At 42.7% G+C, this 21302-nt stretch overlaps 1 protein-coding gene across 1 annotated transcript in view; it reads right to left on the reverse strand.

Annotated features, from left to right (window-relative positions):
- HMCN1 (hemicentin 1) overlaps window positions 1–8202 on the reverse strand; it is a 427446-nt gene extending 419244 nt beyond the window's left edge. Inside the window, exon 1 of the mRNA XM_036272178.1 lies at window positions 7574–8202. Within this exon, the coding sequence (XP_036128071.1) occupies window positions 7574–7841 (268 nt within the window). The 5' untranslated portion in view covers window positions 7842–8202. The remainder of the gene's footprint in view (window positions 1–7573) is intronic.
- Window positions 8203–21302: the final 13100 nt, after the last annotated feature.

A 21302-nucleotide genomic window follows, 5' to 3' on the forward strand; every position in this document is an offset into this window, starting at 1 on the left:
GCCTGCAAGTTGATTAACAGCCAAGTCACCAAGCAGATATTTTTTACTCTTAAATTTTTTAGTCTTATATAAATGTTCTACTCCTTTTCTCGGTCACTGGACTCTGCCCAGTGCCCACTGAATCTTTATAGACAAATGCGAGCCATTCAATAAGTCAGAGCAACACCACTGATTCTTTTGTACTTAGAAAGGACCCTGACATGTAACCATGGTCTTATTTAACCATGATAATGTTACTAAAGTAAGGAAAGTTGATACCATTACACCTCACACTTGACACGTGTCCATTTTAAAACCTTTTCTATTCTCCACAGAGATGGAGATCCTCATGGGATTTGTCAGAAAAATCAAAACCAAGGTTGAGAATACCTGTAGACTTGTGAGAACCATCTATGATGTGGATCTTCTGTGTGCACAGGTTCTTTAGAAACGTATCTGTAGCGACGCCCCTTCCACCAGTCCAATTAGAAATGGAAAGTAGGTAGACTGTCTTGTAGCATGCTGCTGACACGCCCCACTGCATAGAAATCCCCCCCAAAACGGATCTGCTATACAGATGTTCAATAACTACCCAACGAGCAGTCATTATCTGGGTCACAATGATACTTTCATTTCACTTCAGGCTTGGATGGGAGATAAATATCTCCAAAACGTCTAATTAGCAAGCGATTGTGTTGTCTAGTTTTATTCTCCTGACTGTCATGATTTAAAGAGGAAAATTATAGACATGCAAGGCAAGGTTAAAATACCCAGAGAAATCATCAGCTCTTGGTTCCAGCATCCAGTCATGAAACATTTCTCGAGTGTGTCTTGTGTGCCGGGTTTGTCAGATAAATTATTCCTGCCTAAACTGCTTAATGTTTCATCAGAGAGAAAGGTAGATAAGCAGAGTTATAAACACCATAGAGAATGGTTACTGTTTGTTTGACCAGAGACACACCGTAAGCAAAATCAAATCCTGTTTTACCAACAATCAGTTGAAAGCTGCTCCTCAGCTTAAGAAAGAAACAGCAAACAAACAAAAAAGGTTGTCAGAGAGGATTCTGTTAAGTTATAACATTCCTAACACAGGTAACATATCTGATTTATCAAAATGTGGTCCTGATACTCCAGGAGAATGTTTTTACTGTGCACAGCAAAACCCGTCCACACATCCTCAGACGACACCCAGTCACATGGCATCCACTCTCAGGTGAAAAGACTCTATCATACGAGGGAACAACGTAATCATGGTCAACCAAAACCCCTCCCTCTTACATTTTAGTTCATTTCCTTTAGTTTGGTTTCCCTCGGACTTAAAATACCGATCCTTTTCCTCATGAAAACCCTTCTTTGCACAGGACGGGCTAGAGGCAAAGGAAGACTAATATCTTCTTGGGTCTTTTTCCAACACATGTTGCAACTGAAGACATTTCCATTTGAAGTTCAGTTCATATAGATTTCTATAGGTTTTCAAGGTCTGAAAGAGCAACCTTTTCCTTGTAAAAAAAATATTTCTTGATGTTTGTTATGGTTCCTGGTGATTTTGCTATTGCTCAGAAAAATATTCTAAGAGAATCTTCATAAAAGACCTGGAGTGTTTCCTTCACATCGTGTGGGTCCTGCAGACCATACAGAGTCATGGAAGGCTCACAATGAACAACTATTCAATTCTTAAGCTCAGAGACAGGAATGCTGATATTTCTCCCAATGAGTAAAGTCCTTGTAACTTTGACCCTCCTTGTAATCACTTATCTTTTACTACATTATGATCACTGAAATCATGGGGTTTGATAATAACCTACCAATGCACTAATTTTACAAATAGAGAAACAGAAGTCTGGGAAGGTTAAATGGTTTGCTTAAATGACAAGAATAAGGAAAAGAACCCAAATCTTCTGTTCCAAGTTCAATGCTCCTTCTATTACATTGCCTTTGTATTTTGTAAAATATTGGTTGAATCATTCATCAAGCCAGTTTTCATGTTAGCTTCATGAACAGATTCCAGTAGATGGAAACAATATAATTCCAAAGATTCCCGGTTCCTCTTCTCCCATTCTCTTTCGAAACCTCTCCCAACAGGCTCTTTCTCCCATCACTTCACTACTCTCATTGGGTCACCAATGACCACCTTATTGCTAAACAGATTAGCCCATTACCTGTCCCCCTCTTAACTAACCAATTCGTGCGTCTTCCTTGGAACACGTTATTTTCTTTACTTCCAGGATACTATACTCTTCTCCTCCATCTCTGACTTCAATTTCTCAGGCTACTTCACTGGTTCAGCCTCATCTTTCCGACCAATAAACATTGGATTTTCCCCCAGGACAAGGACTATTCTGCACTGAAGCAGTCCCTTAGTGGTCTCATTGGGCCTCACAGTCCTAACTACCATCTCTATGTAAGCCTTTGTATCCCAAATTTACATCTCTGACCCAGACCTCTCCCTTTGAACTCTAGTTTTCTATATCCATCTGCCTTTTTAATATTTCCACTTGGCATCCAAAAGCCATGTCAAACTTAATACCTCCAGATGGGAACCAGAAGGCATCTTAAATATACCCCCAAATAAAAGCCTCACTGTCCCACTCTCGTTTCTTCTTCTCTGTCTCAGCAAACGACTATGCTATGCTTCTATTCACTCAGGAGATCGTCTTTTTTCTTACACATCCCATCCAGTCCATCATTAAATTGTTTTGAGTTATGCCCGGCCGGTGTGGCTCAGTGGTTGAGCATCAACCCATGCACCAAGAGGTCACCGGTTTGATTCCCGATCAGGGCACATGCCCAGGTGGTGGGCCCGGTCCCCAGTGGGGGGCATGCAGGAGGTGGCCAACTGATGTTCTCTCATTGATGATTCCATCTCTCTCTCCTTCTCCTTTCCTCTCTAAAGTCAATAAACAAAAAACTTTAAAAAATTGTTCTGAGTTAAATTCAACTCTTTCTCAAAACTTCCATGGCTACCATCTTTACCCAAAATGTACCACCCTCTTCTGCCTGGATGATGCCATCGTCTCCTGTCCTCCCTCTTTCCGCCTTGTTCCACTTTAGACTGTTCACAAATAACAGCCAAAAAACTGTGTTGATGCACAAGTCAGATCATACCATCGCTCTGCTCAAAACCCCAAAATGGCTCTCCCTCTCTTAGAGAAAGCCAGTCACTGTGCCCTAGGAGCCCATTCATGGTGCGTCCCCAGCATCCTTCTGACCCCTAACTTCCCCCTGTCACTAAGTGCTCTGCATACACTGATCTTTCCACGGTTCCTTGAACATGTCAGGATGTTCTTGCCATGTTTACATTTCATTTATTGTTCCTCTGCCTGTCAAAGTCTTTCCTCAGATACACTCACTGCTCCCTCCCTCATCTCCTTCGAGTCTTTGTTCAAATGTGACCTTTTCTTTTTTTTCTTTTTTTTTATCCTCACCTGAGGATATTTTTCCATTTTTTTGTACAGATAGAATGGGAGGGAGAGAGAGGAAGGGAGAGAGAGTGAGAAACATCGACGTGAAGGGACACATCGAGTGGCTGCCACCCGCACGACCAACCAGGGCCGGGGACAAACTGCAACCGAAGTACGTGCCCTTAGTGGGAACCGAACCCGGGTCTCTCCGGACCGCAGGCCGATGCTCTAGCCACTGAGCCAAACTGGCCAGGGCCAAATGTGACCTTTTCAATGGGGGCATTCCAGACCACCGTTTCCAACATTTCAACACTCTCTACCCACCTCAAACTCCTCAGGCCCCTTTCCTGCTTATTATTTTATTCAGGGCAAATATCACCAACAAAAACCAAATATGTATTTTAATTATTTTCTTTACTGTCTGTGTCCCTCCCTGATAGAACGCACGCTCCGTGCGTACAGAAGCTTTCGTCTCTTTTATTCCCTCTGTATTCCCGGTGTCTGAACCAATACCCGAAACATACCAGGTGAGTGAACGTGTGAAGGAATGAATGAAGACTGTATCCTGAGAAAAAAGTGGAGACATAACTGTGAAAGAGAAGAGAACATGTCTTCATATGAAGTGATTTATTAAAATGCACCGCCCCATGGTCTGTCCTCTGGTCTCTGGTACCTGCTTTACAGAGAAGAGGAGAAATGGAAGATGGAGTGATAAGAGGAGGGACCATCAGCCCTCCCCAAAGCTGTGTTCGAAGGAAGCCGGAAGTCCATTCTGAGGCTTGCAAAAAACACAGCAAAAATTAACACAGAAGAATTAACCGGTTCAATAATAAACTAGTGCTGATGGGAATGTGATGAAGTCTGAACCCTCAAACACTATTGGTGGGTAGGTAAGATGGTTCAGCTGCTTTGGAAACAGCCTGGCAGTTCTGCAAACAATGAAACATACAGTTACCATGACCCAGCAATTCCACTCCTCGGTATATACCCGAGAGGATTTAAAACATGTTCTATTCAGCCCTGGCCGGTTTGGCTCAGCGGTTAGAGCGTCAGCCTACGGTCCAGAGAGACCCGGGTTCGGTTCCCACTAAAGACATGTACCTGGGTTGCAGTTTGTCCCCGGCCCTGTTTGGGGTCATGTGGGTGGCAGCCTGTCGATGTGTCTCTCTCAAGTCGGTGTTTCTCTCTCTCTCTTCCCCCCTTTCTCCCTCCTGCTCTACCTCAAGATAAATACAAAAATGTCCTCGGTGAGGATTAAAAAATAAATAAATAAAATAAAACATGTTCTATTCTGTTCTGAGCACCCAATTTCAATGTGGGGAGGGGGACTTCCCCACATTTCCAACAAGCAATTCTTGGACACCAGCAGGATGTCTGAGAATTCAACTCAGTTCAACTCGACTCTGACGCCTGACTGCCTGGAGGTAGCATCAGATTCCATAGGTTAAGGGTTTACTTCTACAAGACTGCACCACCACCCCTTGAGACGTCAGTCATTGTTTCTTGTACTCCTGACCAACCCACTAGAAATCAGCGCTTCTCACAACCCCTCCTTGGGTTCCATTAACTTGCTAGAGTAGCTCAAAAAACTCGGAAAACCCATTTACTGGTTAGATTACCACTGTTGCTATAAAAGGATATAACTCAGTGTGAATGAAAAAGGGGCCTCATACTAAATCTGACAAGCTCAGGGGAGAAAAAAGCATGGTGGACAGACCTTACAAACTCAGAGACTGGATAAAACCACAAAGGATGCTCTGAAGATAAAAATTCCTAACTAGAAGTGGGCCATGGCTTTTCCAGTGTCACTCAGGAAAACAGCCAATCCCCATTCAAGGCCCTTTCTCTCATTCCAAGCTGATCACCAATCAGAAGTAAAAGGAAATCAAAAATGCTTAATGATTATACACACACACACACAAACACACACACAGAGTGTGAGAGAAAAATGTCACACCAAGATATTATTACAATCCATTAAGGTGAATTATTAAACTAAAGGTTATGAGTATGTTTTAACTTCTACTTCCCTCTTTATCTTCAAAAATACTTTAAATACTCTTAGATAACAGAAACCCTTAGCCACTTCTCTCTTTTATCACAATGGAAACAGAATTAATCATTTTTGCTGAATTACACTTACAATTAACTTTATGGATCCAATTTAATCATTTTCCTATATTAATTCTAAAAAGTTCTAATTTATTAGTCATCTCTTATTAGCATGCCAAGTTTCCCCCACTTTCAAACAGGATTGCTAAACTATAGGAAAGTCAACTACGGCAAACATCCCCATTTGGTAACAATTGGAATGAAGCATACCACAATGCAATTCATTCAAATAATTTTCATATCACATCAAAATATCACGATGATCCAGTTTCCATTTATGACTTGAGGCGCTTTCTGTGTTCTGTTTGCAGCAACATCATTGCATAAGAGTCTTTTGGAGAAGAGCAAATTGTGGTGTTAATTAGAGAAAATCATCTTTATTTTTTAGCCAACTTCAGATTTAGCCCTATAAAGTCACATATTGAGGCTACCCCAAAATAACAAGTCTTGAACTGTGTCAACATTGACATCCTGAAATTTTGTAAACTGAAGCATTATAAGACATGAGGGATCTTACTAAGAGAGAAATACAGTAAATGACCAATTCTTCATTCAAATATAAAGAATAGTTCTTGTTCAATCAATGTACAAATTGATATATATCCCAGAAGCATAGAATAGGTTATTTTTTCCATCACCAGAAGATGAAAAAAATCCCAGAAAATTCTATTTTCCCTCTAAATTTTTCCCCACCCAACTTTTTAAAAATAGCTGACACCTGCCACGTTTAATGCCTAGCAATAATTTGAATGTCTATGTTTATAAATGCACAAGGAAAGAATTTGAAAATCTCAGTGTTGAGTTCTCATTGTGAAGAGGTTGTGTCACGGTCTTCTAGTTAAAAGAGAGAATTTCAAAGCAGGAAAAATGTGGGAGCGCAGTGGAGGAGGACTTTTAAGAAACCACTGCTTGCCCTGGCCAGTTTGGCTCAGTGGTTGGAGCGTCGGCCTGCGGTCCAGAGAGACCCGGGTTCGGTTCCCGCTAAGGGCACCTACCTCGGTTGCAGTTTGTCCCCGGCCCTGGTTGGTCGTGCGGGTGGCAGCCACTAGATGTGTCCCTTTCACGTCGATGTTTCTCTCTCTCTCTCTCTCTCTCTCTCTCTCCCTCTCCCTCCCTCCCACTCTATCTGAACAAAAAGTGGAAAAATGTCCTCGGGTGAGGATAAAAAAAAAAAACCACTGCTTTATTTCTTCAACTGGGCAGCAACCAGTGCTAATGAAACTCAGGTGGATGTTGACAGCAAGCCCAGGGCTGGGCAATGCTACCCTCAGCAATGACAATGAAGGCTTCTAGGAGCCTCACAGAAAGGTGCCACTTTAAAGAGAAACTGAACAAAAAAAAAGTAAATTGGATATTACAGTAGAGCAGCTGAAACCCATAGCTTTAGGGCAAAATAATAATAATAATAAACAAAGTCATTTTGCTTCAACTACTTTGAAAGAGCACTGACATACCAAATTACATGCATTTCTACTGCATGAGACATAGACATGATGTTTATACCCATCTGTGAACCTAATGATGACCTGGTGCAAAGATGAATAGATTCAGTTCAGAAATGAATGGTTTCTCTCATTTTCATCTCTTCCGTTCCACTGGTAGTAATTACTTACAAGTTTCCTTGTCTCACACAGGTTTCCCCCCATCGGACATGAGTTATCCTGAGTGCCCCCGCATCCTGGATGTTAGCTTTTGAAGGGTTGCTGCTGAATACCATGTTCAAATCTGCCTTTATAATTAAACATTCTTTGGTTCTAAAATTAAAAAGTCAATGAACTCTGATTTGGATGTCGTTGCTCAAGACTCTGGATTCTAGTTTTCATAATTCCACATTTCCAGGTTTGGGGACCACCGTACAAGCCCCCCCAAAAAAGCCATCCAACTCCATGGCTGAGACCGGAGCAGGTATCAGCCACCCCCGAAACCAACCAGCAATTCTTTGTTACAACTACTTCGGCTACACATTTATAAAAATAAAAATAAATAAGAAAGGTTCTAAAACTTCCCAACACTGAAACAATTTCATAGCAGAAAACACGATGTGATCATGAGAAATAACAAAGAATAGACATTCCCCTTACCTGGATCATGGAAAGGCACCAAAGCAAAATTGTAAAGAGGTCTCTTGGGTCTTTTCAAAGACGTCTCCAAAATTTTGGAAGCCCCTTCGATAACCTGAACTAAATCATCGTACATGGAACCAGTCACATCGAACACAAAAGCCAAGGTGGAGGCCCCCTCGGGGATCTCCTCCGCGCCGGTGTCGGACGGGGGGCTGGCATCTTGAGCCAGGGAGGAATAAAGCAGAGCAAGCAGGAGAACTGTGTGGACGGTGTCCCGGGAGATCATTTTCTTGTCTTTCTTTGCCCCCCTCTTTCTCTGAGCTCGGTGCTTAGCCCTCCTCAACGACAGGCAGAAGGTCTCCTCTCCGGGCCACTCATTGGACTCTGGCAATCGCTTGCAACTAGTCAAAAGTTTGGCGCCGAGACTCGGACGGGGACGGGCGCCGAACCCGAACCCCTGCAGGGGCTGAGCGGCAGAGATGCGGCCGCTTTGTCCGGACGCAGCCTCCTCCGGGGCGGTCCCGCCCGCGGCCCGGCGCGTGTGCGGAGTGCGGGCGGCGCGCCCGGCCCGAGCCCCGGGGCCGCACTGAGCCTGCGGCGCCGCGCCCGAGTCCCGCTGCCCTCCCGCCGCCGCTCTCCGCCGGGCCGGCCACCGAGCCTCCCAACTTTCCACTGTCCGCGCCCGCTCGGGAGCCGGGAGGGGAAGCCTGGCCCGGCCTCGCCTGCTGATTGGCCGGCGCCGTCCCCGCCTGGGCTCCGAACCCCCCCGCGCGGCGACTGCGCTCCGCGCCGCTGCGGGGGTCAACCCAGTTCCAGGGGAGCGCTCGCAGCGTGCGCTCGCCCACCCGCGCTGCGCCCGCCCTGCGCCCGCCCTGCACCCGGGCACAATGGCTGTCGAGAGTGGGTGCCAGACACCCGAACTGGGGTCACGGCACGAACGAGCACAAAGGGGATTTTCTTGTTCTGCTGTGTGCACGCGGCTGCAGGCACCTCTTCCCGAATCCCCCCACCAGCCAGCACGCTCCAGCCCACCCCGGCCTGCAGCCCCGCCAGAAGGGGGAGCTGGAGACCTCCGGCGGGGCCGCAGCCGCTACCTCCAGCCTTCGATATGGGGGGACTGGGAGACGTGGAGAAGGGGAAGGAGCGAGCTGGGGGGGCGACAAAGCCAGGGGAACGGGAAAGGAGCTGTTGAAGGAAATGAGAGAGACAGCAGGAACTGGGGTGTCACTGATTGTCGTTGGGAAAGAGGGGACAAGGGAAGGAAGCTGGACTGGACACAGGATGGAAGCCAGGTGGAAAGGATGAGGAGGTGGAGGGGGCAGGGAGGGAGAGAGGATATTACAGAGAACACTGAGTTTTTAAATTTCATTATCAAGATTCATGTTTGCTGAGTAGTTTGAATCCGCCCCTTAGCATGATGAGGCAAAATAATATCCCCATGTCACATTTCCTCCCATAGAACTGCCGTGCGCCAAGTCTCAGCCAAAAATCCATTAAAAAGGTGTTCCCCTCCATGGCATTTTCTTGCTGATAAGTAAGGAAACCTCGCCCTGGAAAACATTACAAAGTTTTTCCATTTTGTAACTGTTATATACATTATAATACTAATAACAGAGATAAGAAGGTGGGCAAAGAAAGTCAACCATTAGCTAAGGATTCTTTGCTTCGTTTTAACCAAAACGTATTTCCTTCCTGGGAAAGGAGTTGTTGTCCGGATCCTGGCATTTAAAGAGGGGCAAACAGGCATCTTGATCATGTTCCAGTGTGTATTGGACCACCCATCCAACACGGAGGCAGCCTGAGGAAGGGCCAACTCCCAAGAGCCTTTTATAGTCAGCAACTGTCTTCTCTTTCAGACCCCGCGGCTCTGGGATCTGAGTTTATGATACCTATAAGTCATGTCACTTAAAGGAAGCAGACAGGCCATTTGGGCTGAGTGGGAATATGAGAGGAGAGGGGGAATGTACTTCCTTTCCAAGTAGTATTTAGAGAATGCTATTTGAGTAGCCCACTCCTTTGTTTATTCAAAAGGGATTGCATTCTAAATCCTAGCGTTTTCACTGAGATCTGAGCTATTCCAGGTGTTCAAGGGAGGTGGCAGAGCCTGGTGATTAAGAGCTCTGGGTCAGATTGCTTGGGTTCAGAGCCCAGATGTGACACTTAATAACTGTATCGTCAGCGCGTTACCTACCTTCTCCATGCCTTCGTTTATTCAGGTGTAAGTGGGAATAATGACAGCGTATCATTATGTGAGGATTAAATGAGCATCTTAGAGAATGTTCTATATGCATTAAAAAGAATGTTTGTCATTGAGTGGAATGTTCTGTAAATGTCAGTTCGGTCAAATTGTTCAATAGTGTTACTCAGATCTTCTACATCTTAACTGGTTTCTTCCTATTTGTTCTATAGGTCATTGAGAATGGTACTGAAATCTCTGACTATAATTGCAGATTTGTCTGTTTCTTCTTGCAGTTCTATAAGTGTTTGATTCAGACATTTTGAAGCCCCGAACTTAGATGCATAACATTTAGAATGATCATATACTCTTGATTAATTGAGTTCTTTATTATTAAGAAGTTACCATTCTTATCACTGGTAATATTATTTGCTCTGAAATATACTTTGTCTGATAGTAATATAGCCACTCCAGCTCTTTTTTAAATAGTGTAAGCATGATATATTTTCCACCGTGTGTTTTATATGTAAAGTGTGTTTCTTACAGTCATCATACAATTGGGCCTTGCTTTTATATGCAATCAACCAATCTATGCCTTTTAATTGAGCCGTTTAGACCATTTATGTTCAATGTGATTATGGATATGATTAAATCTATCATCTTTCTATGTGTTTTCTATTTGTCTCATCTGTTCTTAGTTCCTTTCTCCCTGTTTTTCTGCCTTTGTTTAGATTTATTGAATCTTTTTTATGATTCCATTTATTTCTATTGCTAGCTTATTAGCTATAACTCTATTTTATTCTTGTGGTTGCTCTAGGGTTTATAGTATACATCTTTGATTTATCACAGTCCTCATTCAAGTAATATTATACCACATCATATATACTATAAAAACTTCCGAATTGTACTTTCATTGGTCTTCTCCCGATTTTTTTTGCTATTGTTATCCATTATATTTTATATTACTGTATTTTAAACCCCACACTACATTGATGTTACTTTTTGTTTACATAGTCAATTAGCTTTTAAAGAGATAGATAATAAAAATTACTGTATTTACCCATGTAGTCACCTCCTCTGCTGCTTTCATTCATTCCTTTGTGTAGCTCCAGATTCCAGCTGGTGTCATATTCCTTCTCCCAGAAAGACTTGCTCTAGGATTTCCTGTAGTGCAGTTCTGCTGGCGATACATTCTTTCACTTGTGTGTGTTTAAAAACGTCTTTACTTCACCTTTGCTTTTGAAAGATACATTTTTGGTTGAGTGGAGAATTCTAGGTGAAGAGATTTATATTTTGTGTGTGTGTGCTTTTAAGATGTTCCTCCATTGTCTTCCTACTTGCATTGTTTTTAATGAGAAATCTCTATCGTATATGTATGTCTTCCTCTAGATGAGCCATAGATTATTTTCCCCTTGATGTTTTTAAGAATTTTCTTATTCTCACTGTTTTTTTTTGTTGTTGTTGTTGTTAATCCCACCTGAGGATATTTTTCCATTGATTTTTTTTTCAGATAGAATGGAAGGGAGGGAGGGAGGGAGAACGAGAGAAACACAGATGTGAGAGAGACACATCAATTGATTGCTTCCTGAACATTGTCGTGGATCAAACCTGCAGCCCAGGTGCATGCCCTTGACCAGGAATCAAACCCCGAGACCCTTCGGTCCGCAGGCCAATGCTCTAACCGCTAAGCCAAACTGGCCAGGGTCCAAGGTCAATATTAATGAGCAGTAGAACCAGGACTTGAACCTGGGCAAGGTGACTCTCAAATCCGTGCTCTTCACTACGTTGCAGTGTTACCCTGGGCTCTAAGTTATGAAGACATGAACGAAAGACATAGCAATAGATAATACAAGGAGAACCTGTGAGTGTAATATCAAAATTAGGTGATGATTTTCCATTGCTTTTTATGAAAAAGTGTACCTCGGAGCTCCAAATAAGCACTAGCTTAAAACACCTTTCAAATGCTCTGGGGACAGAGTCAGGAACAAGAGAAAAAGGTAAAATAACTTTTTAATTTACTGGGAGCTAATACCTATCCTTGAGCTATCCTAACCTTCCCCCACCATTGCTCCAGGAAGTTCTAGAAGATCCCAGGAGTCGGGGACTGAGAGTGGAGAAGGGATAAGCTCCTACTGGAGTTTCACAACAAGGGCAGACCCAGCACTGACATGTAGCGGGCCATGGAACATGTGTGGTGTCATGCTAACAGTCACCAAATTAGCTCTCAGCTAGCTCTCTACATACATTCTCAGCATTCATGTTATATTGAAGGGGGTGGATATGAAAAGGTAATATTTTTTAAAAAGTACTCCAGCACATTTATAGCAAAATCAATATTATAATCCCCTCTCCGATTCCGTTTTCTCCCTTGAAAAGTTTCGACCTGCCCCTGGAGAGGCTCAGACTGCTCCCTGGTGAAGTGTTTCAAGGGGTCTCCTCGTTGGAAGCACTCATCACAGTAGAGACCTGATAAAACCGAGCTCAGAATCACACCCACTTCAGATGACTGCCGTGAAGTAGTATGATAGTCACTGTCCTGTAACTGCCTCCTACAAACCATTGGATGATTTGATGTCTTCCCCTAAGGATCCTCCCCAAATGTCTGATTCTCTACACAGTGAGGCCCAGGATTATTTTCTGTTTACTTTAGCACATTTCTCCAGGGTGAGGAACTTGCTATTACAACCGAATTAAACGTAGAGTACTTTTGTACCAACCATAATGCTTATACTTGGCACAGCTATGACACTTAAAAAGAAAAAAAATCGCAGTTATATATATTTTTTTCCTCTTGTCTCCCCGAGGAAGGCAATAAAAGGACGGAAAACCGTCATGTTGTAACTGGAAAATTAATCACATCAGATATTCTCTTAGACTAATCAGGTTATAAGTCTGGAATTGGCTTATATAAAACAGATGTTTACATTCTTATTCTCTTTGGTACTAATGTCAAGAGAAGAAAGCACAGAATAAGTATGTCAGGGCATGCTTGGGGGGATGTAACTCTGCTTTTCCTTTCTTTAATGAAGCCACGGAGCCTGTGGTCAGCCAGGGGGACAGCCAAAAGCGGGGAGAGCACGTGGGACGCCTTATACAGGCAAAACTCCCTGCCTGGGATGGAACAAGAAGCCCGCTGCCCGGGGAAGAGGGGAGACTCCGAGCAGCAGGGAGAGGACAAGGCCACATGTCTGGTGGCTTGTCCAAAGGAGCCTCCCTCTGGCCCAGCTGCTGGCCTAGTTTTCCAGGACTCAGGATTCTGGTCTGGGCTTCACTTGAGATCTCCTGTAGAAGGACCTCAGCTCTCCACCACTCCCCAAAATAAACACGGAGCCCTGCAAGCTGTCCCCATACTCCTCGGGGAAGGCGTTTTAAAACCCTAACTGAAAGCGTATGGACAAAGGGGGCTTGAACTAAGTAGGTCTCAGCTTCACCTTCTGAAAAGTCTGTTGAAGGAATTAAAATGTATCCTCAAAGACCACCCCTGAGATGGCCTGCAAACCTCCATCCTCTCCCACGGCCGCAGCTGTCTCCACAACGTCAGGGCCCGGGCAACATTCACACACAGTCTCTTCTGCCCCTTTATCCCAATTCAAAAGCCACAAGGATGGGAGAGGTGGTTTTTCTACTCTAGGGCCTTCGTTTTAACAGAGAGGGACTTGTCCAAGAACTCGGGAGATTTTCAAGTAGGACTGGAAGTCTGTATTGGACCTGGAACCGTCACCCTTCCATCTTACCAGATGGACCAGTTGATGCTTACTGAGCACTTACTACGTCGCAGGCTCCAGTTTGAGTGTTTTGTATATAATGATGTCTTTCATCACCTTTAATCCCCATTCCAGAGCTATGAGGTAGTTGGTTTGACGACCTGCATTCCACAGAAAAGGAAACTGAAGATGAAATTCAGACCAACAGGTTAGGTCATCCGTCCTTCGTCTTATGGCTCATTCTTTTTATGCTCCTCGTTTTGCCTCCAGTCCCCATTTTCCCTGTTATTTTACATCAACTTTTAAATTGTTGTAATGAAACTTTGACGTACATAATTATTTTATAGGACATTTCAGACTTCATCATGAATATGATACACATACTCTATCGGCCTTTTCAGGGGGAAAAAAAAAATACTACTACAGTCTTGGTCTTTCTGCTTTGGAATTACCCATGATGCACTGTCTGGCCTTGAATGAGCTTTTCCTGCTCCTAAGCCTATTTCTAAGCTTTCTCCTTCCCTTACCAATTCAAACAAATTCAGTACTTTTCCCACGGTGCTATGAATTCCTTGAGAATAAGAGCAAAGTCTGAGACATTTTTATAAACACACGGTACCCAACACCCAGTAAGAATCCAATAACATCTCTTAAATGAATTGCTGAATTCATAATTAGTACTAATAATAATGATAGCAGTAATAATAACAACTGCCATCTAATGAGTATTGTAATCATGGCCTTAGCACACAGGGGAACCCATGCTCATGAATACATTCAATATTCACAGTAACCTCGTAAGGTGAGTACTTCCGTAACCATTCCAGACACAAGCCAAGTAAACTCCGATGGGGACGTGGTACACCCAGGAGGAGCACGCATGGCTTCCGGACCCTTTCCAACACACTCCATTGCCACCATGCAAACTAATTTCACTAGTCGCCTGAATATGACATTTCTAGGACAGTAAATATTCTGTAGAGAAAGTTAAGGCCAAAATTAATTACTTAGACCATCTTGTTTATGTGAAAGTTATCTTTCGTGACCTCCAGATGGAAAACCAAAGAGCTGTAGAAGTGAGGACACTTAAGCAAAAAGTAGCTTTAAAAAATAAGTGGCCCTGAAAAAGTAACCACTAGCCCTGGCCGGTTTGGCTCAGCGGTTGGAGCATCGGCCTGCAGACCAGAGAGGCCCGGGTTCAGTTCCCGCCAGGGGCACGTACCAAAAAATAAAAATCAAAAAAATGTAAAAAGTAGCCACTCATCTGTTTATTAGAAGGAAACATCCATTAGCACCTGTGACCAGTTTCTGTTCATCATGAAAGACCAGCATTCTCTCACGGACTCACTTGACAGTGAAAAACACAAAAAAGTCTAAGAGTGCAGTTCCAGGGTAGATATAACCCATTTTCTGTTTCCACCTTTCTTTCCTCCTTTTTTTCTTTTTCTTTATTGATTTTAGAGAGAAAGGAAGGGAGAGGGTGAGGGAGAGAGAAACATCCATGAGAGAGAACATCAATTGGCTGCCTCCTGCGTGCCCTGGGGACCGGGCCCACAACCTGGGCATGTGCCCTGACCGAGAATCGAACCAATGACCTCTTGGTGCATGGGCTGACTCTCAACCACTGAGCCACACTGGCCGGGCTCACCTTTATTACTAGGAATAATTTTTTTTTTTAGGGTAAAACCTTTCTTCTTTTTCTGCAGACCTCCCACCCATGTCCTAAAAATAGGGATATTCTTAGGCAAAGGCTTTGGTTTGGGGTAGAGAGTTCCAGAAAAATCAGGAAACACCTACTATTCTAGACAGCTGGGAATTTGTCCTAATTCTAAAGAAGAGAGGAAAAATTTCTAACTTCTTATCTTACATTCCAACATTCAGTAACTCCCTTTATCAGAATATTTTCCCTTAATAGTTTTTCTAATATAATTTAATCTCCTTTCTTCCTTTTTTCTGTTTTCGGAAGAACTACAGCTGGTCACAACCTCCCACATATCTTTTTTTTCCTGCATCAGTTAATGAAAAGGGAAAGGTGTTGGCTTCAATAATAATAAACTGGATTCAGACTTTCTGCCTTTACTTGTTTTTTTTTAATACCTCAGTCCTATTTAAATCTCATCAATCAAAATATAATAAATAATTCCAGGTCCCTTTGAAGAAATAAGGGGATATATCATGAAAACCAATCTTTCCTTTTTCTTTTCAGCCCATACTTAGTGAAAAATCAAGATTATTTTGAGCATTTTTAAGCAGAAAGAAGGCTAACGTGGAACTGCGGTGACCAATGGGAGCTGGAGACTTCAGGATGAACTCAAGTCCCCGACTCTTTGCCACGTCAGGAAGTAGGAACCAGAAAGCGAGTCCTCCCCTGACACCCAGTTGGCCAGCCAGACCTTCACCTTGAACTTCCCGGCCTCCAGAAATGCTAGGCAAATGGGAAGTGTCTGAATGATAAAAGGACACGGAGACTGGAGTTTGCCTGAGAGAGCGGCCACCAGGAGATAAGAGGGGCCAAGCTGGGTGAAGCTCATGATGGAGCAGATGCCTGTCCCTAACCCATGAACTCAACGTCCACCTCCTCTACTCTGGGGAATAAAGAACGAGAACATGCAAAAGAAGAATGAATTCAAGTGTGGGTCATTGCAGAGGCAGATGGATATATATGACAGTACTCACCGAGATGTGTATGCACGCAAGTTAATAGGCACACGTGCAGCTCACTGCCCTTCATCAGAGAGGGTCTGGAAGCAATGGCGCTCTGACAGCAATGGGCACACCTGGTGCTCTGGAAGCAATGGCGCTCTGACAGCAATGGGCACACCTGGTGCTCTGGAAGCAATGGCGCTCTGACAGCAACGGGCACACCTGGTGCTCAAGTCTTCATTTCTGGTGGCAATTTCCAGTGGAAGGAGCCAGGGCTCCTTGGACAAGTGGCTGAATTTAAGGCTAGGACAGGGAATATATAAGATGAGCGTGGAGCAGTGCATAGGGCCATAAAAAAGGAAAAGCAAAACAAAAGTTAGACACATACACACACACACACATGCACGCGCACACACACGCAATGATGGGATATGGCAGAGGGACGCAGGAGCTAACCGAAAGAACTCCCAGAGTTCAAAGCTAGAACAATTTGAGCAACTAAATAACATGATACTGACTTATAACTCAAAATGTAAAATACATATCCTTGGATGTATACAACGTAAATAAATAGTTGAATAAATAAATACGTGAAGGATTCTTCTCTCATGCGAAAGAATTTCAAATAATATATGTAGATGCCTCCGCCTGGAAGAGATGAAGGATAAATACCCACCCCTTAAATGTGGGCTGCACATAATGTCTTGTTCTTCAAGATACAGTAAAGAAAGGGGGAGATAACTGTACAGAGGAGAGATTTGTCCAACACTAACTCAACCAGGTGAGCAAGGTTACCGCAAGTCATACTGATAGCGTGTACTGCTGATGTGATGTGATTAGAATAACATCTGTTGTCTTCCTTCCAAGAATCCCCTCACAGCCTCTTGTCATGGGCTAGGGAAGCCTAAAGTGCATTATATACCCTACATGGGATTCTGGAACAGAAAGGAGCATTAGGGAAAAACTGAGCAAATACAAAGAAAGTATGGTAAAGGTTAGTTAATATTGGTTCACTAGTTGTAACAAATGTACCATACCAAGCAAAGGCATTAACAATAGGAGAAACGGGGAATGGGGTACAATGGGAACTTTCTGTTCTATCTTCACAATTTCATTATAAATCTAAATGGTAAAATAGAGGGGTTGTTTATAAAATAAAATAAACAGATAACAAAAGTAGCCTCGAAACCATTTTTAATGAGGCATGAATATGATAGCGTCGAGAAATATAAATACTATGTATTAGTCATTTGTCACCCATACAATAAAGGGAATTAAATAGTCCATGGTAATGCGTGAGTGTATTTTACCAACAAAATAATGTCTTACACTTAAAAGACAGAACATCTGAAAGGAATTCTATTGGGCCTATTGGAAGTCAGACAAAAGGCATATATTACATAAATAAAATAAACATTGAAAATGTACCCTAAAGCAATAGTACTGCTGTTGCTCATTGCCATATGGCAAATCATTGCCACTCAAGCGAGGCTCATAAAGTATAGCGTTAGTTACTGAATCACTAAGGGTGGAAGAGATTCATGATTATTTGTTCGGAAACCCCTCTATAAAAAAATTACAACTGCTCTACTCAATCAGAACAGCTTGCTAATGGAACCAACCCCATTAGCATGGGCATTACTTTGACTCTGTTTGGGACAAACTCCAGCCCAATACCAGTGTATTGCCTCGCAGCCATTGGTCACTGTGGGCCAAGAGTGTGCCTCATCAGCAAAAACCCAAACCCTTCCCTGGAAAAACTGCTTAACCGGTATGTCTTATTGATGATAGATCCGGTGTGTGGTGTGTTTGTTTGTTTTTTAATGAAACTTGACCTGTGTTAACCCGGGAAAGAACATGAGCAGAGGCAAAGTGAGTTCTACGTAGGTTACCCTGCTAAGAGAACTTCGCTGAGATTTGAGGCACAAATTTCAGCAAAACCCTTTCACTCACATTGCAGCTAATCCCAAATCTCTCCGTAGAGGATTTCCTGTACTACATTGAAAGCATCTCCACAAATTCCTTTTGCCGTGACTTATAGGCTGGCCAAAGAACTGAATGTCAAGAGTGCACAGAAAAAGACTCTTTCCCACTGGGCCTATAGTTTGTGCCTTAAGGTTGATTTTCTAAACACAAATGCACAATGAACTGTTGGAAGCAAGAAAACTCATTCAGTCATCCCCAAAGGGCATTCCTTAATACTAAATATTTAGCTCTATGCCGAAACTGAGAGTACAAAATTAGAACCGTATTTAACAGATGTTGAAAAAAAATGGGCATTTTGTCAACTAATTCAAATACCAATATTGTTGCTATTGTTCTATGTATGAAACAAAATAATAATAATAATATAACTGTACAACCATAAATTGACAAAATATGATGTATAAATATCCAGCAGACATATCTGACTCATGATTTGCATTAAATCTCTCAACTGAATTTAGCCTAAAAAGGATTAGTTTGTCTTTCTGACCTGAGTTCTGTCAAGTGGCTCATTTAATTTTACCAGCAATTGATCAAATATATATGTAATTGATTTGAGAGAGAGAAAGAAACATTGATGTGAGAGGAAACATCCATCCATTGCCTCTTGGGCACACCCCAACCGGGGATCGAATGCACAACCCTTTTGGTGCATGGGATGATGCTCCAACCAACCGAGCCACGTGGCCCAGTCGGGGCTGATCAACAATATTTTCATTTCCCTCATCATTCTCTTCACAAATGCAGTCCAGCCAAATGTCTTTACCAATATTGAGCAAGCCCCAGAACTGTCCTACAGAATTCAGCAATAGTGTTTGTCTTCTCCTAAAGCAAAGCTATGAAGGTTAAGCTCATTGATTTAAGGTTGCCCTAAAATTTGTGGAATGACAGCAACGATGTTCCAAGGTGCTTTTCGAAGCACTCAGGGAGACCATGCACAAAATGATTCCATCTTAAGTAAGAGGAAAGTGTGAGAAGCTTGCATTACCCTCAGCCTCCACCCCAGTCCAAGCATGTGTATGTTTGATCAGCATTTATTTACTTATAAGTCACTCAATGAAGAGCCATGGAGAACTTTCTATGTGCTAGAAACTAGGGGAAAACCATAAAGAGATGGTAAATCTCCAGCCGTGTTACAATCAGCAAATATCAAGAGTTTTCACGGTAATTTAATAAATACGCTTATTTCTTATCAGAGATGTTGGAATTTGACTAAACAACGTTATGCCTTATCTTTGCGTCTACTGTGTTACTAGTCTCATTTGCCTGGAGAAAAAAATATATATAGCCTAAGATTTCTACGAAATGGCTGTTTTATGCTGATGGTTTATGGTCAGTAGAGGTATTAGGGAAGGTGTGAAAACTAACATTGCCCTCTGCTGGCAAGTTTCTCAAGTACAAATCTTTGTGTTCTGTTCTTTTACCATATTAGTCTTTGGGGATACCTTTCGACATTAAAAGATTACAGTTTGCTTCTTACAAGTAATACCTGGAATTCCTTTTGACACAAAGTCAAAAATATCTAGGCGATGATGATCAGCACAATCAGCACCAACGAAAATAAACATTTTTGAAAGTCCGCTCTATCTACATGGTGTGAAGGAAGGCAGTTGACAGTTTGGGGATATCTCAATCTGGTTTTATTGAACTTGAATCTAATTATCCAAGACTGTCAGGATCCCACAAACTAGATGACTCTGAAATTTAAGGAGTTGTCACCCCATCTAACAGAGAAGTATGCTTCTCTTTCCTCCACTGAGGTGCATGGATTCATTCGCTCCGGTTAAAACTTCAGATATGACTCAAGATTTGGGGATGTGATTATCTCAAGATACTTGTGTAAATTCTCAGTTTTAGATAATCCCATGTTAATATATTGAGAGGCTTTATAAAATGAAAGTTCCTTGTTAGACAAAAGGATTTGAATCATGCTTGAAAGTTGCTTCGAACATTCATTAATGGGTTTCTTTCTCTTTTTATTTTGTTTGTTTATTTATTTATTATAAATCCTCACCCAAGGATATTTTTTTATTTATCTTCAGATAGAGGGGGGGCATTGATGTGAGACAGACACATTGATCGGTTGCCTCCCACACAACCCGGACCAGGGCTGGGGACCGAACCACAACCCAGGTACGTGCCCTTGACCGGAATGAAACATGAGACTCTTTGGTCCATAGGCTGACGCTCTAATTGCTGAGCCAAACCGGCCAGGGATTTATTTTAATCCTTACCTGATGATATATTTACCGATTTTAGAGAGCTAGGAAGGGAGAGAGAAAGAGAAAAACATCGATGTGAGCGAGAAACATTCATTGACTGCTTCCCATATAAGTGCTGGGACCAGGAATAGAGCCCGCAACCTTTCTGGTGTACCAGATGACGCCCTGGGTTTCTCTTTTTTCGAAAATGTAGAAGTTTTGGTTGTGAGCTGACACTCTTTTATTTCATCTTTGTATTTCTAGTACTTAGCACGGTGTCTCGTGTATCCTACATATTTAAGGAGAGCCTGTTGAATCAGTACATGAACTGGCCTCTTCCACTTGACTGCGTTTAATCAAATTAGGCCCTATTTCTCAATTAAAATGCTGAGAGTGTAATGGGATATGAAATGTAGGAAGAACATGTGTTTGGCGTTAGACAGACTTGGGTTTACAGCCCAGCTTTGATACTCAGCTCTGCGGTAGGAAAGTCCCAACTCTCTGAGCTGTGGCTTCACTGTCTGAAAAAAGAAACATTGCCCTTCCTTCATGCGGTGTTGTAGGGACCGGAGGGCATAAAACAGGTAAGCTCTCTGGCGCATAAGGAGTATTCAAACATGTCATTCTCTTCCATTTCCTTTCAGGTTAATTGCTAATTTCTTTCTTTTTAATCACCGTTAGGAAACAGATTCAGCTCAGATCCACTTATTATGCTCCTGGATTTTGCCTGCTTTAGAGCTTCTACTGATTTCCGAATAGGTTACCTGCAGCAGAAAAAGCATTAGGAAAATGTGTTTTACTTACTGTCATTTCCCAGTTAAATGGAAGTGGAGAGATTATAACACCGTCCATGAGATTAATGATTTGCAGATTGCAAAACACTTTAATCTGTACTCTCTCCCTTCCGTTTCACATTAGCCCTCATTTTAGAGCTAAGGAAACTCAGAGAATAAAAAAAGGGGGGCGCTGCCACGTATGGAGACTAAAACCAGAAGCCCTATGTTCTGACTTGGCTGGGGATCACTCCTGACCCACCT

This window comes from Molossus molossus, unplaced genomic scaffold (genome assembly GCF_014108415.1).
Source record: "Molossus molossus isolate mMolMol1 unplaced genomic scaffold, mMolMol1.p scaffold_m16_p_20, whole genome shotgun sequence".
In the NCBI taxonomy this organism is placed as follows: domain Eukaryota; kingdom Metazoa; phylum Chordata; class Mammalia; order Chiroptera; family Molossidae; genus Molossus; species Molossus molossus.